The following is a 25,408-nucleotide window of genomic DNA, read 5'->3' as shown; positions in this document are numbered from 1 at the left end:
CCTTGTTACCTTCCTCATCACTATATCACACGAGCATGTTCAAATAGGACCAATGGTGGAGGAGGAAAACGGGGGCACGTCAAACGTGGACCTGGACCGTCAAGCCTAACGGTTTCCCCGAATTTACAAATTTGCTCCGAATTTACTAATCAGCTCGCATTTACAACATGACATACTTAAATCCCCCTATATCTCAAGGAACACATGGTTAGTGCACATGGCTCATAGTGGGGAGGTCGTGGGTTCTAGGCATGGGGTGTAAACCGTCTCGAATTTACAAGACTACCTGAATTTCTTTTTCTCCGTGAATTTACCAAATGTGGGTCCAAGACATGTGGTGCGGACCACCCTGAATTTACAAGCCTACCCGAATTTTTCCCAATGTCCCGAATTTACAAGCCTTTTCTCCCCCAATTTTCCCAATGTCCTTTTCTCCCCAAATTTTCCAATGCATCCAACGGCCCGAATCACCTCAGCCGTGGATCCCATTTGAAGCTGAGATAGTGTGGCCCGCCTGCTAAAACTGGCGACGAGTTTGACAGGACGGCCGAGTGATGGCGCACTTCTTCGCTGCGAGAGGAATTGCCAATTTGTCACGGCAATGACGCCCTCAACGCCCTTCTTGTTTCCTCTCCTCTTTCAACGGCACCCATTATTGTACTCAAGGCCCTGCTCGGTTGTACGCACTCCTCCTCGCAACATCCAGTAACCTGCTTAGATGCTGAATGTCTGAGGGTGCTCTACGTGTGAGGCAATGTAAGGTGATGCAGTGTCTGAGGTGTTTTTATGTAGCGGCTGCATTTGTGAGATAATGAAAGGCAAAACGATTTGGGTTGCATTAGGATGCTCTCACCTTCTCAGGCCGGTTGAGGTGCTGCTGCGGCTATTTCACATGTAAGCATGCATTGGGACAGCTCTTACTATGTCTCTGGTGGCTGCATCCATTGCGACATAATGAAAGGCAGTATGACTTGTACTGCATGATAATGTTTCTTGCGGAGGGCGAGGTCCTGCCGGGAACATTGGCATACCCTTACTACCTGCCAGCGGATGCATTTGCGACATAATGATAGGCCGCATGGATAAGACAGTTATTATTTGTGACATTTTAAAAGAAGGAATGGACCAGGCAATAACCGGTTTTCCTTCAGCAGAGCTGTTTTCGTGTTGTTATGGAAGTATGGAAGCACTTCTATAAACTGATGCTGTTTTGAATATATATAAACCTTATGTGCTTGAATGTTTGAGCAGATTTTGCACTTAACTTGCTTGCACAACTATTGATATAGTGCAAATCATGTGTGCATTCATCATATCCAAGGCCAAACTCTAAGCTAGCAGTACTTATACAAGGGAAAAATCAGAGGTACAATCGTGTTTTCAACAAAGTTCTGGTTATAAGGGTTTATTTTGTCGACAAAATTTAAGTTACAAGGTAATTCACATTGTTACATAGGCGTTCGCGGGAGCAATCACAACTGCTAATTGGCAGTAATGAGTTTACTTTTTTTTTTTGGATGGTTTAACTGATGGGTTTGCACACTATGACCGAGTGCTTGGCAATGTGCAAGCTAAATTGCCCTCCTTTGCCAGTTATATCCACCTTGCTTTGTCCGGGGGGAGGGAGGAGCTCAAAGGACTGCACAAGGCGCCCGAGAACGAGAGAGACAATGGGGATGGCTAGGATAATCCCTGGGCAGCTTCTTCTCCCCACTCCGAATGGCACAAATCGGAAGTCATTCCCATTTGCTTCAAGCTTCTCTGCACCCAAAAAACGCTCTGGATTGAAGATCTCTGGTTTTTCCCACAACTCTGGATTGTTGGCCAGATACCATGCATTCACCAATATCTTGCTCTCTGCGGGTATGTCGTACCCGCCAAGCTTTGCCTGATGTAAGTTCATGTGTGGCACCAGGAGAGGGATTGCCATGTGCAATCGCATTGTTTCTTTCACCACAGCATGCAGGTATGGCAACCTTGACACATCGGGTTCAGTGATGGGCATGCCTTTGCCTAGAACCGTGTTCAACTCATCACGGATCTTGCTCTGAATGTCGGGATTGTTGACAATCTCTGCTAGGCCCCACTCAATGGACCACAAGGTAGTCTCGATGGCTGCACAGGCATACAATAAACAAAGATGTCAGTTGAGATCTTTGAACATGTTATATGTAGCCTGACAGAACAGAAGAAGAAAATGCATATCGGAATCTTTAAATGCAGGGAATTTGCAAATTTGCTTGTTTACCTGCCACATTGATGTTTTCAACGATGTACAGAACGTTGTCTTCAGTAATCTCTCCATTCTTCTGAGCATCGAGCATGTGGTCAATAGCGCACTTCTCGTCATTCGAAGGAGGTTTCACACTGATAAGCTTCCTACATAACAAAAGTGGAGGACATCAGATGAGATGCAAAACCAGGAAGAAGACATTCATGAAAGCCCTACTGTGCACAAACGGTTTGCGTTCTGATGTACCAATTTGAGCTCACTTACTTGTGCTCCTCTATGAAGTACTTGTTGAAGAGGCGCAGTCGCTCATCCTTCACCTTTTGACAAAGCTCAAGATACTTGCGAAGGAAGGGGCGGAGAATTGGGATAAAGTCACCATAGTTGTACTCAAAACTCTGCGCAAGCCTGCTTCTCTCACCATTCAGCCTTTTGAGCTCAACAAAGAGGGGATCATCCTCTCGCTCAAATCTGCGGTTGAACATCATACGGTACATGTTGTTGTACATGAGCATTTGCAAGCGCTGCCGTACGACCACTCCTGTTGTGGCCGCACCAGGCTTGGTCTTGAGATCCTCAATAGCATAATTGATCTCCTCTTCCCAATGCACTCTAGATTGCTGCACCACTTTGTTTGTGAAGAAGGGCACCGTCATGATGCGCCGCATCTTTCGCCAGTGATCTCCATAGACTGTGAAGACCATGTCTTGCCCCTTGCCAGTGAAAATGTCGAAGACGACATTGCGGGTGCGGGAGCCAAATTCGACACCCTGTGTGTGTAGAACCTCCTTGGCAAGTTCCGGGGAGGAGACTACCACCAAATTGCGTTGGCCCATTCTGAGGAGGAAGAGCTCGCCGTATTTCTTGGCAAGCTGTGACAGATTTTCATGGTTGAGGTCGTCACCGACTTGAAGCCAGTTTCCAAAGATGGGGACGGCCACGGGGCCCGGAGGGAGGCGGAGCTTGGGCTTGAAGAAGTGGGAGGCGGCGAGGGCAACGAGGAAGAGTGCGAGGAGGGAGAAGAGGATTGCCTCAAGGGAAGCGGGCAGAGGGAAGGGCAAGGTGATGGGGGGCAGGAAGCTCGCCATGGCCAGATGTCTGTATGTGTGAGTGCGCGCGCACTTTTTGTGTGTGTGTGTGTGTGTGGTGGGTGTGGTCGTTGGCGAGCTGAGCATGGAGGACTGAAGTAGAAGAGAGCATTTGTAGGTAGAGGCGTTTCTTGGTGGGCTGACCACGTTTTGGGCGGTAGCCTTCCTGTCTGCGTGCGCGTGTGGCCAAACCGCCTTCTCCAACGTCATCAAAATACGTCATCAAAATGGCGTCATTTTGCTGACGCCAGGCGCATGGCTTTCTTCAAAAACCAGCAGCGAAGACGTTGACCAATGACCAGTCGCCCACTCTTCTTTTTGTAAAACTATTGAAATTTGGCACGTGCACAATTTTTCTAAGGAGGAGCACACGAGGAAATGAACAAGTGAAAGGATCGAGGTGGCTTTCTAAAACAATAAGAAAGTAATAAAATCTTAGGAAATGAACAAGTGAAAGGATAAGGGTGGCTTTCTAAAACAATAAGAAAGTAATAAAATCTTTAAGTTGAGTTTTATAATTACTAGCTTGCGCGACCCGTCTATCGACGGGTCTCGCTCGCTCTTATTATGACATAAATTAAATTAATACACACATGGTATTCATAAGTTGTGCTTGTATGATCTTAATTAGTTTTTTGCATGGTTCTCTCTCTCTCTCTCTCTCTCACACACACACACACACACACACACACACAAAGAGTGCAATATGGTTTTCATTCCAGATAGGAGCCAATCGTTCTATTAAAAAAAAGAGGCTTCTTGATAAGAAAGTAATCATCAGAAACATAAGGGATAAAACATAAGGAATCCCAAGCCATGACCCCGTCATGCTGCCCAGTTCACAATCTGGAACATGTGTACAACTTCTACAAAGTCCAAACTCGATATCCTCCAAGCAGCAACCCAGTTCACAACTTTCTTCATATAGATCACGAACATGGACCCTATAAGTGTGCGCACACGTCTGTAGTCACGACTTGTCTCTCCCTCTCTCTCTCTCTCTCTCTCTCTCTCTCTTAGTGCAATCTGTCTCTTGTCTCGTGCGCTCTGTCTTGCTGCTCTTTGCCCTCCCTCCCTCTCTCTCTCTCTCTCTCTCTCTCTCTCTGCTAGTAGCACTTCTTGTTTCATTTTATATTTCTTTCGTACCCAAACATGGTATGAGATTCACCAGTTTGTGTTTCATAGGTCATTTTGGCCTCTTGAAGACGTTAATATATTATTGGAAAAATTACCAAAATACCCCTCTAATTTGTAGAAATTTCCAAAATACCCCTGAAATTTCAAAAATCCCCAAAACACCCTTGTATCTATTTTGACTGGATTGATCAAGATTTTCTAATCATTATCCTTTTTTGACAATTGAGATCTGTTTTTGAGTACTTAGCATGTAATTTATCACAAATTATCAGGCAATTATGTTTGAAAATAATGAAGCAATTCATCTCCAAAGCCTACATAACCAACTCAAATTTTTGTTATAGCATCTTGTATTGATAGACAATCAATCTTCTTATGAAAAGCTACAAAAAAAATTATTTTTGGAGAAATTTAATTTCACAACCACGACTTTGGGAATTTTTGAAATTTGAGGGGTGCACCAAATGAAGTGCACCAAATCTGGCATACATGTCCAGCAAGGCAATGCCAAGCACGACGTTTTCTTTCAACAACTCATTGTGATTTCTTTTGCCCATATCGACATCTTGTGTAATGCCACATGCTCTCAAGGTGCGAGCGTACATGATTACATTTGGAGAGATGCCCTCTTTCTGCATCTGCTAAAAACAGCCCTAGAGCTTCCTGACCGTGACCCTTGCCTTCAAGATGCAAGAGTATGTTATTGCATATGAAGTGAAAAGCCTCGCATCGCATCCGTCAAAAACAGCCCAGAGCTTCTCGGCCCTACCCAAGTTGGGCATATCCTGCAATCAGTGCATTTGAAGAGACGACATGAAGCTCCTCAAGTATTTTTTGTGCTTTATGAAGTGCACCATATTTGGCATACATGTCAACCAAAGCAGTGCCAAGCTTATTTGATTGCATCTGGAGAGATATCCTCACTTCACACATGCCAAAAATAGCTTCTTGGCCCTGTCGAAGTTGGGCAAATCTCACAATCAATGCATTCCAAGAGACGACATCTTGGACAGGAAGTTCCTCAAGTACTTTTGTGCTTTATGAAGTGCACCACATCTGGCATACATGTCGACCTAGACAATGCCAAGCACGACATGTTCTTTCAACAACCACTGACTAACAATATCATAATGAATTCTTCTGGCCATATGAGCATCTTGGGCACTACCTACAATCAATGCATTCCAAGAGACAACATCCCAGAAAGGATTGCAAGTGTATGTGATTGCATTTGGAGAGATTCCCTCACTCTACATCTGCTGAAAACAGCCTAGAGCTTCCTCACCTTGATACCTTCAAGATGCAAGTATATGTGATTTCATTTGCATCTGCCAAAAACAGCCCAAAGCGTCTTGGCCCTGCCCAAGTTGGGCATATCCCACAATCAATGCATTCCAAGAGACGACATCCCATACAGGAAGCTCCTTAAGCACTTTTTGTGCTTAATGAAGTGCACCACATGTGGCATACATGTCCAGCAAGGCAGAGCCAAGCATGATGTTTCCTTTCAAGAACCATGCCTCTCTCTCTCTCTCTCTCTCTCTCTCTCTCTCTCTCTCTCTCTCTCACACACACACACACACACACACACACACATACACACAACACACGCTCATGTGTTTTGAGTATGCATGTCATTTATGCATAAAGGCAGTATAACCACGGCAAGCCACGAATGCTATTACATTATGGTTCTCATTCCAATGACTGATTGTTTACAAACATCCCTTGGTGGCTCAACCCATACATCTTGCTAGAGTGAAAAGCCTCGCTTCGCATCCGTCGAAAACAAACCAGAGTTTCTTGGCCCTGCCCAAGTTGAACATATCCCACAATCAGCACATTCCAAGAGACGACATCCCGAACAGAGAGCTCCTCAAGAACCTTTTGCGCTTTATGAAGTGCACCACATTTGGCGTAAATGTCAACCAAGGCAGTGTCAAGCTTATGTAATCTCATCTGGAGAGACATCCTTGCTTCTCACCTACCGAAAACAACCCAAAGCTTCTTGGACCTCCCAAGTTGGGCATGTCCCACAATCCTTGCATTCCAAGAGACAACACCTAGGACAGGAAGCTACTCAAGTACTTTTTGTGCTTTATGAAATGCACCACATCTGGCATACATGTCGACCTAGACAATGCCAAGCACAACGTTTTTTTTCAACAACCACTGGCTTACAATATTATCGTGAATCCTTTTGGCCACATCAGCATCTTGGGCACCAGCCCCAATCAGTGCATTAGACGACATCTCGAACAGAATTGCAAGTGTATGTGATTGCTTTAAGAGATGCCCTCACTTTGCATATGTTGAAAACATTCTAGAGCTTCCTCACCCTAATGCCTTCATGATGCAAGTGTATGTGATTGCATTTGGAGAGACATACTCGCTTTGCATCCACCAAAAACAGCCCAAAGATTCTTGGCCCTTCCCAAGTTGGGCATATTCACAATCAGTGCATTCCAAGAGACCACACTCCGGACAGGAGCTCCTCAAACACTTTTGTACTTAAAGAAGTTCCCACATATAGCATACATGTACAGCAAGGTAGAGCCAAGCACGACGTTCTTTCAAGAACATAGGGGCAATACTTGTCGCTCCTGCAGTTGATCAAAGCACCCCACCTCTTGATCTGAGCTCATCTTGTCGAGATTGCGCAAGCATGTAAGCTGAGTCAATGTATGTGGTCCGCACATGAATGGAGCTACATCCTAGGATCCCATTGGCAGATGTTCCATTTCATCTGGAGAGACACCTCGCTTTGCATCAACTGAAAACAACTCTCTTCCTGACTTGACCCTGTTGGACATATCTGCCAATAAACGCACTCCATGAGACAACGTTGCATCTAGAGAGACACCCTCGCTTTGCATCAGCTGAAAACAGCCCAGAGCATATGTGATTGCATCTAGAAGACTTTGGTGGGAACCCACAAAGTTGAAAGGCCCAGACAAAATGCCAGCTTCTAGGTGTTTAAGCTAATGAAAGAGGCCATCAGACAACTACTACTTGACATTAATAAAGATGACTCGTGAAGCAGGTGGAGGGATTTTAGGGACAATCATCTTGAGGACTCCATCCTGGCACACATTTGCATCGCTAGCAAAGTAAATTTCCTCATGAATTCGAGAGTTTTCCGCTCCATCGATAAGTACTTCACCTTCACATCTGCTGCTTCTTCCTCCTCCTTCCGCTCCCTTGAGAGCAGACATGCACCTCAGATGTTATCCACCTTTTCATTACTTGGCAAATTGCATTTCCTCATGTATTTGAGAGTTCTTTGCTCCAGCAATAAGTACTTCACCTTCACATCACCTGGTTCCTCCTCATCCTTCTGCTCGCATGAGAGCAGCAACACATTTCCAGTCTCCACAGTCACCTTAATGTATGAGGATTTGAGGCCAGCTATGAATTGGGGTACTCATTCATGTCAACAGCTATGCTAGCCATCACATTGCGCTCACGTAGGTAAGCTCGGGCAGGAGAGGGATCGAAACTACATATAGGCGGCCATGCCTCACGTGCTTGACAATAAAGAAGTAATTCCCTTGCATTGTCTAGTATAGACAACTTATTGCAGTCTTTTGTGCATACACTGTAAGAGACCATATCATCACACATGGCTATAATTGCAAGGTCCACATGAGCATATGCCACATACACAGTCTCTATTATAATCTAGAGCTCTTCAAATTGCAAGTCAAGAATCTGGAAGCCCCAATCTATCGTCTAGAAATTTGGCAAAAAAAATTCTCAAAACTAATAGCATCGGCTCTTGTCATAACATTCTTGTCGAGATTGGGTAAGCATGCAAACTTAATCATCGGAGGTGGTCAGCACATGAATGCAGCTACGCCCGACAATCCCATTGGTAAATGTTCCCTCAAAATTCTCTCTGTTATAAATCCAACCCTATACTTCCAATTCTTTGGAGTTTTTTTCACTATATTACACATTGATCAGCAGTTCAGAGCACCCCACCTCTTGATCTGAGCTCATCTTGTCGAGATTGGGCAAGCATGCAAACTGAATCAACGGAGGTGGTCCGCACATGAATGTAGCTACGTCCTAGGATCCCATTGGCAGATGTGCCATTGCATCTAGAGAGACACCTCGCTTTGCATCAGCTGAAAACAACTCTCTTCTTGACCTGACCCTGCTGGACATATCTGCCAATCAATGCACTCCATCAGACAATCTTGCATCTAGAGAGACACCCTCGCTTTGCATCAGTTGAAAACAGCCCAGACAACATTGGTGAAAGGAACCCACAAAGTTGAAAGGCCTAGACAAACGCCATCTTCTAGGTGTTTAAGCTGATAAAAGGAGGCCGTCAGACAACTACTACTTGACACTGATAGAGATGACTCGTGGAGGAGGTGGAAGGATTTTAGGGGCAGTCATCATTGTGAGGACTCCATCCTGGCACACAACTGAGATGTTCTCCACATTTGCATCACTTGGCAAAGTGAATTTCCTCATGAATTTGAGAGTTCTCCGCTTCATCGATAAGTACTTCACCTTCACATCTGCTACTTCCTCCTCCTCCTTCCACTCCCTTGAGAGCGGGCATGCACCTGAGATGTTCTCCACATTCGCATTACTTGGAAAATTGAATTTCCTCATGTATTTGAGAGTTTTCCGCTCCATCAATAAGTACTTCACCTTCACATCTGTTGGTTGCTCCTCGTCCTTCCGCTCCCATGAGAGTAGCAACAGATGTCCACTCTCCACAATCACCTTAATTTCTGAGGATTTGAGGCCAGTTGTGAATTGGGGTACTCCTTCATGTCAACAACTCTGCTAGCCATCGCATTGCACTCACACAGGTAAGCTCAGAAAGGAGAGGGATCGGAACTACATATAGGTGACCATGCCTTACATGCTTGACAATAATGAAGTAATCCCCTTGCACTGTATAGTATAGACAACTTAATACAATCTTTTGTGCATAGCTGCCCACTCATCTAGCTCCTTCCTCAACATTTTATCCTCCTCTGTTCTGTTCGCAAACAACAAATGCACTTCCATTTGCTTGTCGAGGTTCTTCAATATGGCTCTTATGAGCAGGTACATGGGGGCAATGCCTATCGCTCCTGCCACCATTGCACATTTCCTCATATAGGAGGGTTTCCCTTCAATATGGTATTGCACACTCCCCATGTATTCATCAATGTGTCCCAATGGCCCCTTCACATCCACAGCACCGACCCCCACTTCAAATGAATCCAAATGCTGAGAGATTAAGCTGCCATCTGGAAACTTGGAATAAACTACCTTGAATCACACCTTGATCATCAATTCAAAGTACCCCACTTCTTCATCTGAGCTCTCCATTGGAGTTGTGAAGTTTGGTGGAGGGAGGGTGGGTATCGTCGTCGGAGAGATGAGCTTTGCCGATGAGGGAGGAGGAATTTTCATCGTCGGAGAGATGAGCTTTGATGATCCTACGAGGAGAGAAGGGAGCTATTGGAGGTATGAGCTCGGATAGAAGAGGAGACATCCGCATTAGAGCTGTGAAGAAAGCGAGGAGTTTTTTGGGTGGGGTTGATGAGCTGTACCATGGTGGCATAGGGAAAGAGGGGGTGACCTTCTCCATGTGGGGTGAACATTGATAGCGAGGAAGATGGTGCAGAGGCTCCACCGTAGTGACAAAAGAGCACGCAACCATTGAACTTTGAATCGTGTTTCTCTCTCTCTCTCTCTCTTTCTCTCTCTCTCTCTCTCTCTCTCACACACACACACACACACACACACACATACACAGTGTTGATGCAGAGCACACTCGTGCCTGAGGGCACCTCTCTCTCTCTCTTTCTCTCTCCCTCTTTTGGAACATCGCAGTTTGCACCACGTGTAAAGTGCACCCCTCTGCGCCATAGTATGTTAGTAGATATAAGGTGAAGCACTATTCAAGAATGTCTCTTTTATTAAGCGATCGAGTGTCCTCCTCACTTAGAAGCAAACCAAATATACTAGTAAATTTTTTGAAATTTGTAAGATTTTGAGGTAAGTTTTGACATCATTGCATCAGTTTTTCTTTTCTTTATCATGGTTTATATATATATATATACATATATAACTAATTAATATATATGTGTGTGTGTATGTAGTATGTATGTAACTACTGGTATGTTCGTGATTTATTCAATTCATATGGAGATTCCGTGAGATTCTCTTCATGCCCTTTGGGGATTCATCACCGTTGCAAAATGAGCACTGGGATTCGAACCCTTGCCTTCACTTACTTCCACTTTATTAATTCTCCCATAACCACTCCACCGAGCACGTCACGCTTCTCCACCGGTCGATCTTTAAAGCAAAATCAAATTAAAATCTGCATCCGCCTTAGTGTTTCCGCGTGGCGCTTCCTCTACCCATCGCCTTCTTGCACCTGTCTACCTTCGCCACTTCTTGCGTCGTCACCTGGCGAGGACGAACAAGCTTTCGCCATGCTATCTGCTTGCCTTCGCCACTTCTTATGCCGTCACTTGGTGAGGACAAACAGGCGCCGTATCAAGTTAGATTCATATTTTTTTCACCTTTAATATGATTGGGTACCCCCTACTAGAATTAAGATGAATTAAAAGTATACTTTAAAACCAAAATAACATTTAAGGTAAGTCTCAAGCATTGAAAGTATCCTAAGCCAAGACATCTCTAAGGCTTCTTTTAGAAAGGCAAAAAAGATAGTTTGTCGACATGTATCACTAATAAACAAGCTTTTTTGGTTTCTAAAAGAAACCCTTAGTGTTGTGTTGGGTTACGGAGACTCCTTTCATTTCACATCTTGACATGTCTTTACTTTTCTTTAATTATATTGTTTTAGAATGCTAAAGTGAAGATTCACTTTGCATAAATTTTAGTAAATTTTACACACGCAGACATGTTTTTTTTTCATTCTATTGTTTTAGAATGCTAAAGTGAAGCTTCACTTTACATAATTCTAATAAATTCTATATACACACATATATATTAATTAGTTCTTTCTATTTCACCTTTCATTTCACAACTTCACATGGCTTTACATTTCTTGCATTTCATAGCTTGATTTCAATCAATCAATTTTCTTCCGTTTACCATGGTTTGCAGTTAGTTAGTCTCGCAATTTTCAATCGGCTCAAGACTAAGCTGAGGCAATCCTTTCCCAAACATTGATATCAATTTAATTCAACTTAACAATTTTATCACTTTCTTATTGTTTTTGAAAGCCGTCGTGACCCTTTCACTTGTTAACCAATGGTCCACAATTGCACCCAAAATGTAACCCTTTTACAATGGCCTTATGGAGTCCCAAAAGAACAATGTGAAAGTTTATTATGGTCTACATAAATCTATGTGAGAGAAAATAAATAAAATTTAAATAACATTTAAGGTAAGTCTCAATCAGTCCAATTTTTAATGTTCTTCTAGTCGGTACTCGCTACTCGCAAATGGCTTATATACCCCAATAATAAGGTAAATGGTACACATTGCACATTAGTATTTTGAAACAAAATAAAACAAAAAGGAAGTAAAATAAAAAGACACATTAAAAATCAAAACAAAAGAATATTTTAATGCTTTCAAATAAGCATAGAAGATAATTAAACAATTTAGTGAAGTGATTTTTGGAAATCCTCAAATGAGAGAATCGTTTATCAATACTGCAATGTTTGAGGATGTGAAATGAAAGGTAAGTGTCCATCATGCACTGAAAACTATGAAAGTCCCCCTAACCCAGCCCAACACTAAGGGTTTCTTTTAAAAAGCCAAAAGTGATGGTGAGGTCCAAGGCTTCTACAAGGAGAGTAAACTCTGCATGCATCCTCTCCATCGCGGCCATGTCTTTCGTTTTCTTTCCTCTTCTCTTTCTGCTCAACCCTTTCGCCACCTGGGGTCATGTGTTGAAACATGGCCCTATCCAAGGCTCTTATCAATGGCATAGTAGGATAATCAGACATTCTTGAGACAAGCCATGCCCATGCACAACGACCCCTTAATGCTCTACCTCAATTCCATGCCTCCTTTCCTAGTGAAGGTCCAAGCCTTAACATCGTGCAAAGAAGCGCTCAACAATCTGTGCAGTCTCAGAATGCGAGGCCCTGCTCTTACGCTAATGTCCTACAAGCAAGACCAACTCCCATTAATCTGTTGTCGACGAGGCCTTGTTTGGAAATTCTTGCTCAAGGTAAGTGAGACATGTAGCTCAAAGGTAGCTGGATGACATTCACTGCCCTCCCTCATCTCCTACCAATCTACTTCTATATAATAAGGTAAGTACCCTTCCTACCTTGAACCCTGATCAGGGACGTTTCTCAGTTATTAATAATGTTTGGAACAATGTTGAACTCAATCAAAGGACTACATCTAACAAGGGGGATGTTGTAGGTCTTTTACACACAAAGTAAGCTCATTCTTTGCAACATGACACTTTCATTAAAAATGGGGAGAGGACTAGTAACCCAAACAAAGGAAATATGCGGAATGTCAATGATTCCAATAACTCAAAAGGTAGCCCTAATGACCCTAAAGTAGTGGCAGATGTTGTAACAATTGGAGCTACTAAGCTTGAGAACAAGTTCAAGCATCTCCAGGAAAGGGTGGTCATTCCGCCCTGTCATGACATAAGGCCTCCAGTGGAAGTCTTGAAACAATGGATAACTCAAGAGTGGGAATCCAGAAAACCTTTTCCCCTATCATGTACAATATTTTCCTAATAAGTATCATCTTTTTTTCTTTGAAAATGCATCTAGTGCCCTACAAATAATGAGTAGAGGTCAGGCTTATTAGAAACACCCCTATGCACATGTTCAAGTTTGGCAGTGGCCTTCTTTCAAAAGAGATTCATGATGTCTCTGTGTGTGAGCCGAGCTGCAGACAATGGTGGGTACGAAGCTGCGTGGTTTGATCCAAAGGTAGAAAAACCTCAAAAGTCCCAATTTGGATGGATTTTCCTATTTTCCCTACGGAGTTCTACCCCAAGCTAAATCATGTTGGGGCTCAAGTAGGTAACGTATTGGGACAAAAGCCCTAAAATGGGACCCTCCACTACTAATAAAGGTTGATACTGACGTGGTTCTTAAGGAACTATCCTACTGAAGGATGACTTGGTCCAAACTTTGCATAATCAATAGGTGGTTTACAAGAATCTGCATATTACCTATTTCCATTATCTTAAGCGGGGTCACCTTATCAAGGGCTGTCATGAGCTCATTAGAAAACAGTAAGAGGATGCAAAAAAATCTAAAGAAGGAAGCAAGTTAGGGCTTTCACAAGTCAATAGAAGAGGCATCAACACAAACAAAGTTGCTACCAAACACAATGACAGTAGAAAAGAAAACAGATTTGGTTCTTTGTTGGATGAGGTTTTTGATTCTTCAATTATCGAGGGTGTTGATAGAAATGAAGATAAGGACTCCACTTCTCATCCCTTGGAGCCAAGAAAAGAAGACATAGAAAAGACTAACTATAAAACCAGAATAGAGAGCTCAAAACTGAGGACCTCATTCCACCTGAAAGTCCTTCAGAAAATATCAAAGGCATGTCTATAGACTCTGAATACTCAGAAGAAGAGGGTATCTACATTACTGAGACCCAAGCTTATTCACAACCCAAAGTCCTTGAAAAAGGAAAGGATAAAGAAGACCATAGTGAAGAGGACTTCATCAAAGAGTTGGAGGAGTAGGATAAGTGAACCTTACACAAAATGACCCACTCACGTCTTAACTGAGTTGATATTTTCATGACTTAGGTTGAAGAGAAGAACTCCTTCAAAAACACCTTGGAAAACCTAGAGGAATAAGGAAGAGTCCTCAGACCCTCCGATATGAGTTCTAAAGTCATTGGTGTTCCCTTTAAGTGTAAAGGGCTTATTGAAGAAGTAGATTTTTTATCTTCAACTTGGAGTTGATTTTATTTATTTAAAATAGGTTAAAGTTGGAGGTGAAGCTTTGATTTTTAATTTTTAAAAAATCAGTAGTAAGTTTAGCTGGTATTTCCACCCATGTCTTTGGCAAGGGAGGTGCAATGGTGGAAATTGCTAGCCAACATGAACACTTTATCTTTGAAGTGCAATACAGTCAAAGGGGTAGCTGCAATCTCCTTAAAGGAACCCTTCAATTGTAATGCTGTGCGTGTTTATGCTTTCTAAGAGAGGTATTGTTTGGTGAAAACTTATCTGCTTGGATTCCCCTATTTTGTTAACGTGTGATTTCAATATGGTCACTAACATCAATGACAGATGGAACTCCCTTGCGCAGGCCATACAAGGTAGAGAGAAGGAATGGTGAGGAGATGTTTGATAAACATACATTGGTTGATATGTCAGAACACTGGTTTTACATGATCTAACAAACATCAGGATAGCTATTTTAGTTCTGCAAGCTTAGACAAATTTTACATGTTTGGAGATGTTATTCAAGATCATTGGCAGCAAGTGAGTTGCAAAACTGATTCTTCGCTCGATGTATGATCATAAACCTTTGATCTTTGAGCTTATTAAAGATGAACACAATGTTAAGTCAGGGCGTGGTCACTATCTTAAGGACAACAAAGTTCTTCTCACAAGAAGGGAACATACCTGCTACAAGCCTGGATTAGATACTAGAAGGAAGTTGTCAAGGATGGCAGGTTGCTAACAAAACATGAACTTCTCCAACAGTATCATTCTCTGTAGCCAGTATCTATAGAACATCTTCAACTACATAGATGGTCAAGTAAAAAATGGACCCTTCTTTTGTTTCAAAATTGAACTCTAGATGGGCAATTTCTTGGAATGCCCACCAATGGGCTTATAGGTTCAAATGCTTGTGGGCTTATCCTTTATCTATTTAGTAGAGCCGTCTCATGTGGCTAATCCTTCATGAGGTGGTATGGATAGGATCAAGAGCCAATAAATATGGTATTTTAGATGGGATGTGTTGTAGGTGTAAACTTCACCAAGGAATCCCTTGCTCATTTGTTTATCAACTATCCTCACAATTTCCACCTCACAAGGGAATTCCAAATAGCCTATGGAGATGGGATGTCCCAGATCCCTTGTTATTTTTATGTTTCTAGTACGATATCCTCCTCGGCAAGGTCAAAAATCGATAGTGCATCACGGTACATGTTTGACCTATGAAGCATGGCTCCATAAATTTGGTTGGCCATAGATTTCTTTGATCTCTATTTCTTTGATATGTCCTCCTATCAAGCAGAGGGGAAAAGCAAGGTTTTAGGAACATGGCTCCATATCTATGTATATGCATTGGGTGCATTACTCCAAAGCAACTACATCTTGCCAGAGTGCAAGTAAAATAAGTACACGAAGTACATTGAAAGCACACACATGTCACATGATGCTACAACTTCCAATGCCAAGGGCGATAATTACAAAAAAATTATAAGTACCTTAAATCTAAGTTTCATTTTTGAACTTGTTCCTTTTTGCAAGACTTTCCACCATGCCAACTTAACAAGCAAATGTTGCTTTGGTCAAGCGGAGCTTGCCAATTAGATGGAATTTATAGCTACGCTTCAGGAGATATCTCTTGTACTATTGGGAAATCTCATAATTTTGAATAAGTTGTTCATGATTTGGCAAGGCCGCTTCTCTATGAAAGATTGACAATGCCGATTTTCTTTTGCTTTTTGACATTTTTGTGTCAACCGAAGCACCTATTAGCTAAGAGCACTCAGACTCTGTTATGTCTCTTCTCCTTGATGAACTTATGCGAACGCAAGGCTGAAATTTAGGACATATTTCCAGTTTGGAATATGCTAGTAGCATACGAACTTTGGCAACATGTCTACTTGCTTATTATTGGAGGTCCAAATGAGATAGCTCCAAATGAAGGCAACTGTTCTCAAGGGGGCGACAAGGTTAGCCAATTTCAAGTCTACGAGATAGCTCCAAATGAGATAACATGTCTACGAGATAGCTCCAAATGAAGGCAACTGTTCTCAAGGGGGCGACAAGGTTAGCCAATTTCAAGTTCCTCTTGTTTTTTGTGTTTAATTTTTAAAGTGGACATGATTTTTTTGGTAGTGCAAAGAAAGTGCTTTGACATTTTTAATGAGAAGCAAGGCTTCCATTTCTTGCCAAGTACTATCCATTGGCTTAGAACCAAAGATAATGGCATGCATTGTTAAAAAATAAGAGGATATAAGCTCACATTTATGGTTTTCAATGACCAATTGTGATGTATCCATGCTAGTACACATTGTGCAAGGCATGTATGGCATCTGCTCACATTGTGGAGACAGTCATTGAATCCAAGTGTTAACCCTCACGGCTCACGGACACCCTCTCACCTACGAGACGGACGTTGTAACCTACGGTGGACATTGTATTATTTATTTGGTAGAGTCAGGTACCGGGCTTGTCGGTCCAATAGGAAAAGGGTAAGAGTGATCGCCGATGAGAGGCGCACTCTAACTGGGACATTCAAGGGATTAGTTGGCTAAGCATGGGCGCCCAAGTGTGAATGGGGTGAGCTCATATAAACGCCAACTAAACCTAAAATTCACTCATTCTCTCATTTGTGCAATGCAAGAAGAGTGCTCTTGCTCCATCTCCTTCTCCATCTCCTTGTGAACTAGTGTGTGTGTGTGTACTTGAGAGAGAGAGTGTGTGTGTGTGATCGAGCATTGCGGCGGCATGACGGCGGTGAAGCGGTTGAGCGCGACGTAGCGGCGTCTCCTTCATCTTCGCGGCGAGGAATCCTCCACGGCAGGAGCATAGCGCGGTGAGTGACACACCATTGCCCTCTTTTGAGCTTACTAGTTAAGCTAGTTGTGCGCTTGGAGCTGTCTGTGGCTCGCACACAGTGTTAGGCAAGTCCCTTGCTTCGACAATGCGGAAAGAAGCGCACATTTTTGGCGCCGCTGCCGGGGAATCGCCTCGCACTAAGCCCAAGAGGCACTTTGTGCTTCTTCTATGAGTTGTTTGTAGTAGGAAAGAAGAGGAAGAGGAATGAGTTATTTTTCTGCAAGTTGTTAATTTCTGTATTGTCTGCAAGTTCTGTGATTTCTGCATAATCTTGTGTTTTCTATTTGCACACAGTCTTTGCACAATTAGTAGTCATTAGCTTGTTCGCAGTGAATGAGTAAGTAGGTAGACAGTTAGCAATTTCTTTTTGCACACAGTCTGTACACAGTTTTCTGTTAAGGTTTGCCTGCACACAGTCTTTGCACAGTAAGGTAGTGAGAGAGGAAGTAGGTGGACAGTTAGCTCACTGTCAGTAAGCAGTTAGCAGAGTGGTTAACAGATTAGTTAGTAGATTAGTTAGTGGTTAGCAGCACTGTTAGTAAGTAGATAAGGTAGTGAGCTGTGAGCTGTCGACAGAGAGGTTAGGTAGGTTTTGACAATGTGTGTGGCCAAGAAAGGGTCACCTAAAACGCGCGTGGTCATCGCCTTAAAAAAATAAATAAAAATAAATATAAAAATTTGTAAAAAATTCAAAAATAGTTAAGAGTGAGTGACTGGGGGGCTACACTAAAATTTTAATCGGGATCATTTCCCCAAGCCCAAGCCCAGGCCCAGGCCTCAGTCCTCAGTCTTATGATATATACTAGACTCACTCTTATATATATACCCTACCCCCTCAAGAGGGAATGAGAGCATGTGGGGAAAGTCCTCCACTCTCCTCCCTTCTCTTCCCACTTGCACCCTTAGACTTTCTAATTTGAGCCTAGTTCCCTACTAGAAATTGACGGTTTTAGGGATTCCGAGGGCATAAAGTGACCAAACGGAGGGCTGTAAAGCACGGCACGTCCCTCTGACCGAGACGCTCGTTTTGAGCTATCATATGTTCTATTCTATAGCTGGGTCATAAAAAAAAGGACCAAAAAATAAAAATAAAATAAAATTAAGAAAAGACTTGGGTTGCAAAACACCCAAAAATACTAGGTGAGCAGCCTTCACGGGCACTCACTAACACTTCTAGGGGATCAAAGTCATATGAACATGGACTCAAGGTAGCGCGACCCAAGATCCTCATATCGCGTCTAGTGATTCTTCCTCTGACTACGAAGTCATGGAGGGGTATCCTACACCAAACCCTGATAGTTCAAGTCAAGACATGCATGCCATGGGCCCATGGCCCAGGTCCAGCATGTTTAGCCGCCTAAAAGAGACCCTTAGTAGAGCTACTCGCTCCGAACATGCGGTTAATGAAATAAATGAAGGGAGTGGGGAAGTAAATTCGTCATTCATGCCTAAAATAGACCCTATGCTTCTTGAGAGTGTGCATGTGAATGTTCCATCCATTGCACCTCCTGATCCTTTAGGACTATCTCCCTCTGAGGTTCTACTACCCGATGGTAGGAGTCTTGCCGAAGTACAAGAGATCGAACACTATATGCAAGCAACAAGGGAGAGGGAAATTGAGAACCTACGAAGGCTAGAACAAAGTCGAGCCCTGAAAGCAAAGGCTCCTATGACAACAATCATGCCAGCCGAGCAACCGAGTGCTCCCAATGTAGCAGTCACGGAGGGGCAAGCGATGGGGAGCAATAATGCTTCCACTTCGAGGGAAACCTCCAGCACGCCAGGCCTAGATGGGATATTCCTAAACAAAAATTGGGAGTATGAACTACAAGCAGAAGCTTTAACGGATCAGTACACAGGACACACCTATCATGTGGGTTGGTTAGATGTTCTACAATCCACATCGGGTGCTACTAGCATAGATGAGCAACAACAGAAAGTCTGTGATGTCCTCCATAGGATTGTCGAGTTAGAAAGACAGAACACATGGATCAACATGGCTTCAACAGGCCTAATGAGATTCTTGGATACGGGAAAGGCCAACCAACCGACCCTATCACAAATGGAGACTCCCTCAGTGAGCCCCATTGATCCTCCATATGTTGTTTCGCCAGGAGCCTCAGTACAATCTGAGCCCACAAGTGGCAGCTTTACGTTCCCAGATCTAGCTCATCTTTCTCTTAATGACACTACGGCTACCATGCATATCCAAGTGGTGAGCATGACAAGAAGTACACCATGGAGTTCATTTGTTAATACTGCGACGATGCCTAGTAGCACAATGCCCCCAACTATACCTACATGTATGTATCAATCATGTGCACCTGTCGTACCTCAGCCTCATGTAGCTCCTACACCTCCGATTCTTCCAAGAGCTTACAATCCACAATGGCATTATCCAAGCTCTTATACAAGTGGAGCCATGCCATTTAATAATAACATGCCATATCAGGCACCCCCTATGCCTAGGACCACGCCTGTAAACTTTGGACCACCGTCTGGTACACTACCATACGAAATATGGGACCCAAGAGCCGCGCATATGCCAAGGCCAAGGCCAACTCCCATCTCACATGTGGTTCCAGGAGCACATACACCCATTATACCTGCTCAAATAGGAGATTTGGCAGCATTTTCTCAAACTATCGGTTGCTCTATTGCGGAAAACATGCGTAGTGCACCTAATAGAGAGCCTAGGAGCAAGGCAGTTCAAGTAGCTAAGCTCACACAGAAATTCAGTGGAGACGGAGATGCTAGAAAGCATATGGAAGTCTTTGAACATGTGTGCGATTCCTTGGAAGAGCACAATGATCTACGTGTAAGGCTTTGAGTTTGACCCTAAGCGGAAAGGCTGGAGATTGGTATAGAACCTTAAGAGTAGAAGAGAAAATGATCTACTCTACTCTTAGGAGACTGTTCTTAAAAGAATACATACGAGAGGGAGTACTTTGGGGTGTAGCCTCTCAGCTCCAGAAAGCCCAACGAGAAGAAGGTGAATCCGTGAGAGACTTCATTAGTCGCCTAAAGAATTTGAATTCTCGATGCAATCCAAACGAGCGATTCAACAACAACCAATTGCTCGATAGATTCATTAGGGGACTACGACATGAAAGTATCTATAATGGCCTAGTCATTAGAGGTATCACTACTTGGGAAGCAGTCACCATGAATGCAATCTAATTGGAGGATAATTTAATGATTGCAAGAGAAAGAGTGTCTGCCGAGCCGAAGTCTAGTAGCTCGCAAGCGTCAGGGCATGAGCCAATGAAGATAAAGCCAATCGTGAAAGAGTAAACGATATCTGAGATGACTTTGTAAGATCTCACCAAGGCCATCCAAGAAAGCCTTAGGGGTAATCGTGCTCCACAAAACACTCATATGTATCCAAGAAGGGAGCAACAATGGTGCTCAATTTGCTTGGGCCCACATACTACGAGTGAATGCCCTACTTTCAGAGTAAAGTTTAACGGGACTTGTAACGCGTGTGGTAGGTATGGCCATCAAGCGAAGGATTGCCTAATGCTTAAACGCATCATGGAAAATAGACTGCCTATAGCTTGGGCAGACTCACCTCGAGTTCGTGCATTGATGCCTACCCCACCCATGGAGCAACAGTTGCCATTACAGCACATGGTCCCTAGAACCCAAAATGTGGTCCAAACCACACCGTTTCCACCTCCAGTGCTAGGACTGCAACCCCCTCATCCAAGAGTTACACCTATGAACCAAATAGGTTGCGAGTCATCTAGTACTTATGTAGATTGCGAAGAGTACATAGACTCTAGTATCACCTATGGAGTCGACATGCTTGAGGAGTGCCCCATGTACTATATGGAAGACCATTGGGGACAAGTAAAACCTGTATATCAAGTAGCTGCTCTTGCGGCAAGAGGCCAAAATATCAACTACACTGCTAAGAGACCACCTCTTCAGTGCTATGAATGTGGTGGACCACATCGAGTAGTTGAGTGCCCCATTAGAATGCAAAAGAATGCTGCACTAATGCAAACAAGTCAAGGGAGTGCATTGGCAATGCCAATACTCACTTGTAATCGTTGTAGCATAGATCATTTGATCGCACAGTCTCCTAGCAATCCAAACGCACCGAAAATCACACCATTGAGCTTAATAGAGATTGTTGATGGGACACCACCAACTATAAACATAGTACCAGTAAACGCACTCACACGATCGATGCTCCAAAAACAAAATTATATTCTTGAGGAAAGAGACACGGCATCAATTGCCCAATCTCAAAAAAAGAAGAAAACACGAAGAAAGAGATCGCAAAAAGCAGCGAAGTCAAACCCCAGCTCAAAGACCAACATAGGGACTGGTGATGACCCGTATATATGAATGACGCCGAAGAAGATTCTGATTCAGGTGAAACCATGGAGACCAAAATGACCACTAACATAGAAACCAACAAGGAAGATCTTCATGAGCCACAATGGCCAGGATCCAAAAAGAAGATAGGAACTTACCCAAACCCTACAGAGGAGATTGAGCGAGTCAAGCAATTAAGGAGTTTGGTAGAAGATATCCAAAGGGATCTAGAACCAGCACCTAGGAAGATCCAAATTACAGACACCGTGTTCCCTACGCAACAACAACCTCACCAAGTCCATAGACCCTTGGACATACCTAGTGTCATCCAAAAAGAAAGTGACTTAAAGTCATGGGAAAGTAGGCGTACTCACTTCTTGATGGAAAGAATGTTTACAGAGGGACTACCTGATCCTATCAAAGAAATGGAGATCCCATCTTCCCCACATCAAGGGAATGAAGTCCAAAAGGTGCCGTTAAACATTGCGAAATTGATGGATTTCATGTCTTCAGAAGTTAGAACCACCATCATGTCCAAACTATATAAAGACCTTGAGCTAGTCTCAACTCTTCGAGCCTTCCTCAATGGAGAACTAAAGTTTGGGCTACCACAATTTTCACAGATGGATGGAGCTACGGAGATGCCAATAGAGGAGGAACACATAGATCCACAACCCAACCTAGATGAGAACCTTGTTATAGAAATACATGTTAACAAGTTGGGGCAATACTTTGAAGGTGATGAATCTAATGCTACTCTACCAATCACTACTAAAGGATTAACTGTAAAGGGGGTCCTTGACGATGGTGCCACAAGCGTTGTTGGGAGTCTATGGGGAGACCTCACCTTGAAGCCACAAGCGTAGTGGTAAAAATGGCTAATGGATCTATTGTTACGCCTATTGGAATGCTAAAGGATCTCAGGATCAAGGTCTTGAGACACAAGGTAAGGCAGAATTTCATTGTTATGGATTTTTCCAAGCATCCTATGTCATTTGAGATGATCTTAGGGCATCCATTCATGAGGGAAGAAAAAATAGTGCATGACTGGTCCAAAAACCACGTCTACTTACAGTTCCAAGACTCTGTCATTCGAGTTGATCTTTTAAGTGGTCGAACGCATCCTCTAGGAAATAAATTCATCATTGATAATCGATCAGACACAAAAATTCACTCAGCTCCATTACAGTATTGTTACACGTGTAACGAAGACACGGATATTGGGGAGAACTCTCCTTATATGGATATCCTACCCGGAATGGCTAGGTCAGACAAAGTCGATTGGGTACACCTAGCGGCAACTATAGATACATGGGGAGCTAGAGGAACAACCTGGGTAACACCAGATGGGGAAGAGATACCACACATTGCACCAGTAAACATGTTAGGTGTAGCGCATGTAACATCCGATAATAAGAAAGAGGCACACCTACCTAAGAGTGAAACTGATGATTCCTCAAAGGCTTCAGGCCAATACACATCAGAAATGGAATCTCAGGGAGAAATGGATTCAGAACCTGAGGAAACATCGAGTGAACCATGTATAGAAACTAAACACTCAAGGCCTAGTACGACCATCTATGGTAATTTATATGAGAGTGAAGAAGATACAAGCGAAGACCTATCAGGCGTGTCGAGTTCAAACATTTACCAAAATCAAAACCTTAACAAGAAACAAAGGTCATATAAGAGACAACAATATCGAGCAAATGTGAGAGCTAGGATAAACAAGGAAAGATCTACTGCAGAATGGCTTAGCTATCTAGGGGCATGTGGTGCTCATTGAAAGCTAGTAGACAATTGGGGTGAACATCTCCAGAGTGTCATGTGGTGCAGCCCGCGACCCATTGACCTCGCTCAATTGGAGGTTACAGAGCCGAAATTGAGTCGAACTATAAGAAGACGTCAAAACCGAGAGTTATCACAACAACGAAAGGAGGCAGAACTAAAAGAAAGGTCTCTGTCAGGACAAGAGCCTGCTGACTTACATACGGCTCCTGAACATTTTAAATCTTATACCACGGGGGAGCGAAAGGTTGTGTATGCCAAAGCCCAACGAATACCTACCAATGGAAGCAGTGGAGTCTATGATGGTCCAGCGGTAGTTAAAGAGATAGAATTAGCAGAACCAGGTGAGGAGTCTAAACCAGTCTTTATTGCTCAAGACCTTACCGAAACTGAAGAGGCTGTACTTAAGGAGCTCCTCAAGGAATACAAGGATATCTTTGCTTGGACATATCATGACATGAAGGGCGTTCCACCTTCTGTGGTGCAACATACAATTCCCATGATCAACATTGCTAAACCCGTCCAACAACGACCCTATCCAATGAATCCTAAGTACGCCAAAATTGTACAAGAGGAGATTGAAAAACTTATCCAATGTGGATTCATATACCCTATTGAGCACTCAGAATGGGTTTCTCCAATAGTCATTGTTCCAAAAAAGAATGGGAAACTAAGAGTGTGCGTGGACCTCAAGAAAGTTAATGCAGCCACTAGGAGAGATCATTATCCCTTGCCATATTCAGAACATGTGCTTGAAAGAGTTGCGTGCAAGGAAGCTTATAGCTTTTTAGATGGGTACTCTGGTTACAATCAAATCACAATTGCATTAGAGGACCAAGCTAAAACTGCTTTTATCACAGAGTTTGGAGTGTTTGCATTTCGTGTTATGGCTTTTGGCTTAACAAATTCCCCTGCTACATTCCAACAATTAATAAACACTGCGTTTAAAGAATTTCTAAGGGAGTTTTGTGAAGCTTTCCTAGACGACCTTTGTGTTTATTCTTCTTCGGAGAAGCCTTTGTTATATCTACGAAAAATATTTGAAAGGTGCAGATTTTATTGCATCTCATTGAACCCTTTCAAATGCCAATTTTGGGTTAAGCATGGAGTCATTCTAGGGCATATAGTGTCCAAGAACGGGATATCCACATATGAGAGTAAGATTAAAGCCATTGCCGATTTGCCACCACCTACGAACTATAAAGGAGTTCAAAGATTTATGGGCCATGTTGGTTATTATCGAAGGTTTATTTTAAAATTTGCCGAGATAGCGCGTCCATTGTACAAGCTTCTTATCGAGTTTCACTGGACGGAAGAATGTCATCAATCTTATGAGTTATTAAAGAAGGCCCTAACAAATGCTCCAATCCTGTGAACACCTGATTGGAATGTACCTTTTCATGTGCATATTGATGCATCAAACTTTGCTATTGGGTGTGTTCTAACTCAACTAGGAGAACATAAATTGGACTACCCTATTAGCTTTGCAAGTCGCCAATTAAATGATGTCGAGATGAACTACACTACTACAGAGCGCGAAGGTCTAGCTATGATTTACGCAGTAAAGAAATTTCGCTATTACCTTCTTGCTACCAAGTTTGTGTTTTATGTTGATCATCAAGCATTGCTATATTTGGTAAACAAGCCGTGTTCCACAGGTCGAATTACACGATGCTTGTTAATTCTTCTTGAGTTTGACTTCACCGTTGTTGTGAGGCCTAGGAGGAAACATGTCATGGCGGATCATTTATCTCGTATCCCTAATGGCGAAGCTCATACGGGGGTTGATGATGAATTGCCTGATACTCCTTTGTTCATTGTTGAGACAATGCCTGAATGGAGTGAAAAGATTGTTAACTTCTTAGTTAATGGTTTTCCACCCAAAGAGCTGCAAAAAGATACAGCTCGAAAATTAATCAAGGAATGCGAACCCTATTGCTTACTGGCTGGAACTCTCTATAAGAGAGGAAAAGATGATGTTCTTAGACGATGTGCCCACGAGGATGAGTATTTATATATTCTACAAGAGGCACACATGGGCGTAGCTGGTGGTCACTTTTCAAGAAAGTTGACTGCCCGAAAGATCTTACAGTCAGGCTATTG

The 25,408-nt window shown here is 43.0% G+C and overlaps 1 protein-coding gene and 2 pseudogenes across 1 annotated transcript; 1 reads left to right on the top strand and 2 right to left on the bottom strand.

Moving 5' to 3' along the window:
* Positions 1 to 1,377: 1,377 nt before the first annotated feature.
* Positions 1,378 to 3,411, bottom strand: LOC147419013 (trans-cinnamate 4-monooxygenase-like). Its single transcript, XM_086505399.1, has 3 exons — positions 2,498 to 3,411; positions 2,249 to 2,379; positions 1,378 to 2,115 (listed from the first exon to the last, which is right to left on the bottom strand). The coding sequence occupies exons 1-3, from the start codon at positions 3,403 to 3,405 to the stop codon at positions 1,523 to 1,525; spliced, it is 1,632 nt and encodes a 543-aa protein (XP_086361525.1). The 5' UTR covers positions 3,406 to 3,411; the 3' UTR covers positions 1,378 to 1,522.
* A 2,675-nt stretch (positions 3,412 to 6,086) lies between these two features.
* On the top strand, positions 6,087 to 6,701 carry LOC147419012 (uncharacterized; annotated as a pseudogene).
* Positions 6,702 to 9,778: 3,077 nt separating this feature from the next.
* On the bottom strand, positions 9,779 to 10,912 carry LOC147419011 (uncharacterized; annotated as a pseudogene).
* Positions 10,913 to 25,408: the final 14,496 nt, after the last annotated feature.

This window comes from Adiantum capillus-veneris, chromosome 29, assembly GCF_014529385.1.
Source record: "Adiantum capillus-veneris isolate H3 chromosome 29, ASM1452938v2, whole genome shotgun sequence".
NCBI lineage: Eukaryota > Viridiplantae > Streptophyta > Polypodiopsida > Polypodiales > Pteridaceae > Adiantum > Adiantum capillus-veneris.
The sequence above is the reverse complement of the archived record's forward strand: the minus strand, read 5'-3'. Positions and strand labels throughout refer to the sequence as shown.

Coding starts and splice junctions, on each gene's coding strand:
- LOC147419013 (XM_086505399.1), bottom strand. CDS start 3,405: ATGCTCAGCTCGCCAACGACCACACCCACCACACACACACACACACAC. Junction 2,380..2,497: donor TACTTCATAGAGGAGCACAA/GTAAGTGAGCTC, acceptor TTTGTTATGTAG/GAAGCTTATCAGTGTGAAAC. Junction 2,116..2,248: donor TGAAAACATCAATGTGGCAG/GTAAACAAGCAA, acceptor ATGCCTGTGCAG/CCATCGAGACTACCTTGTGG.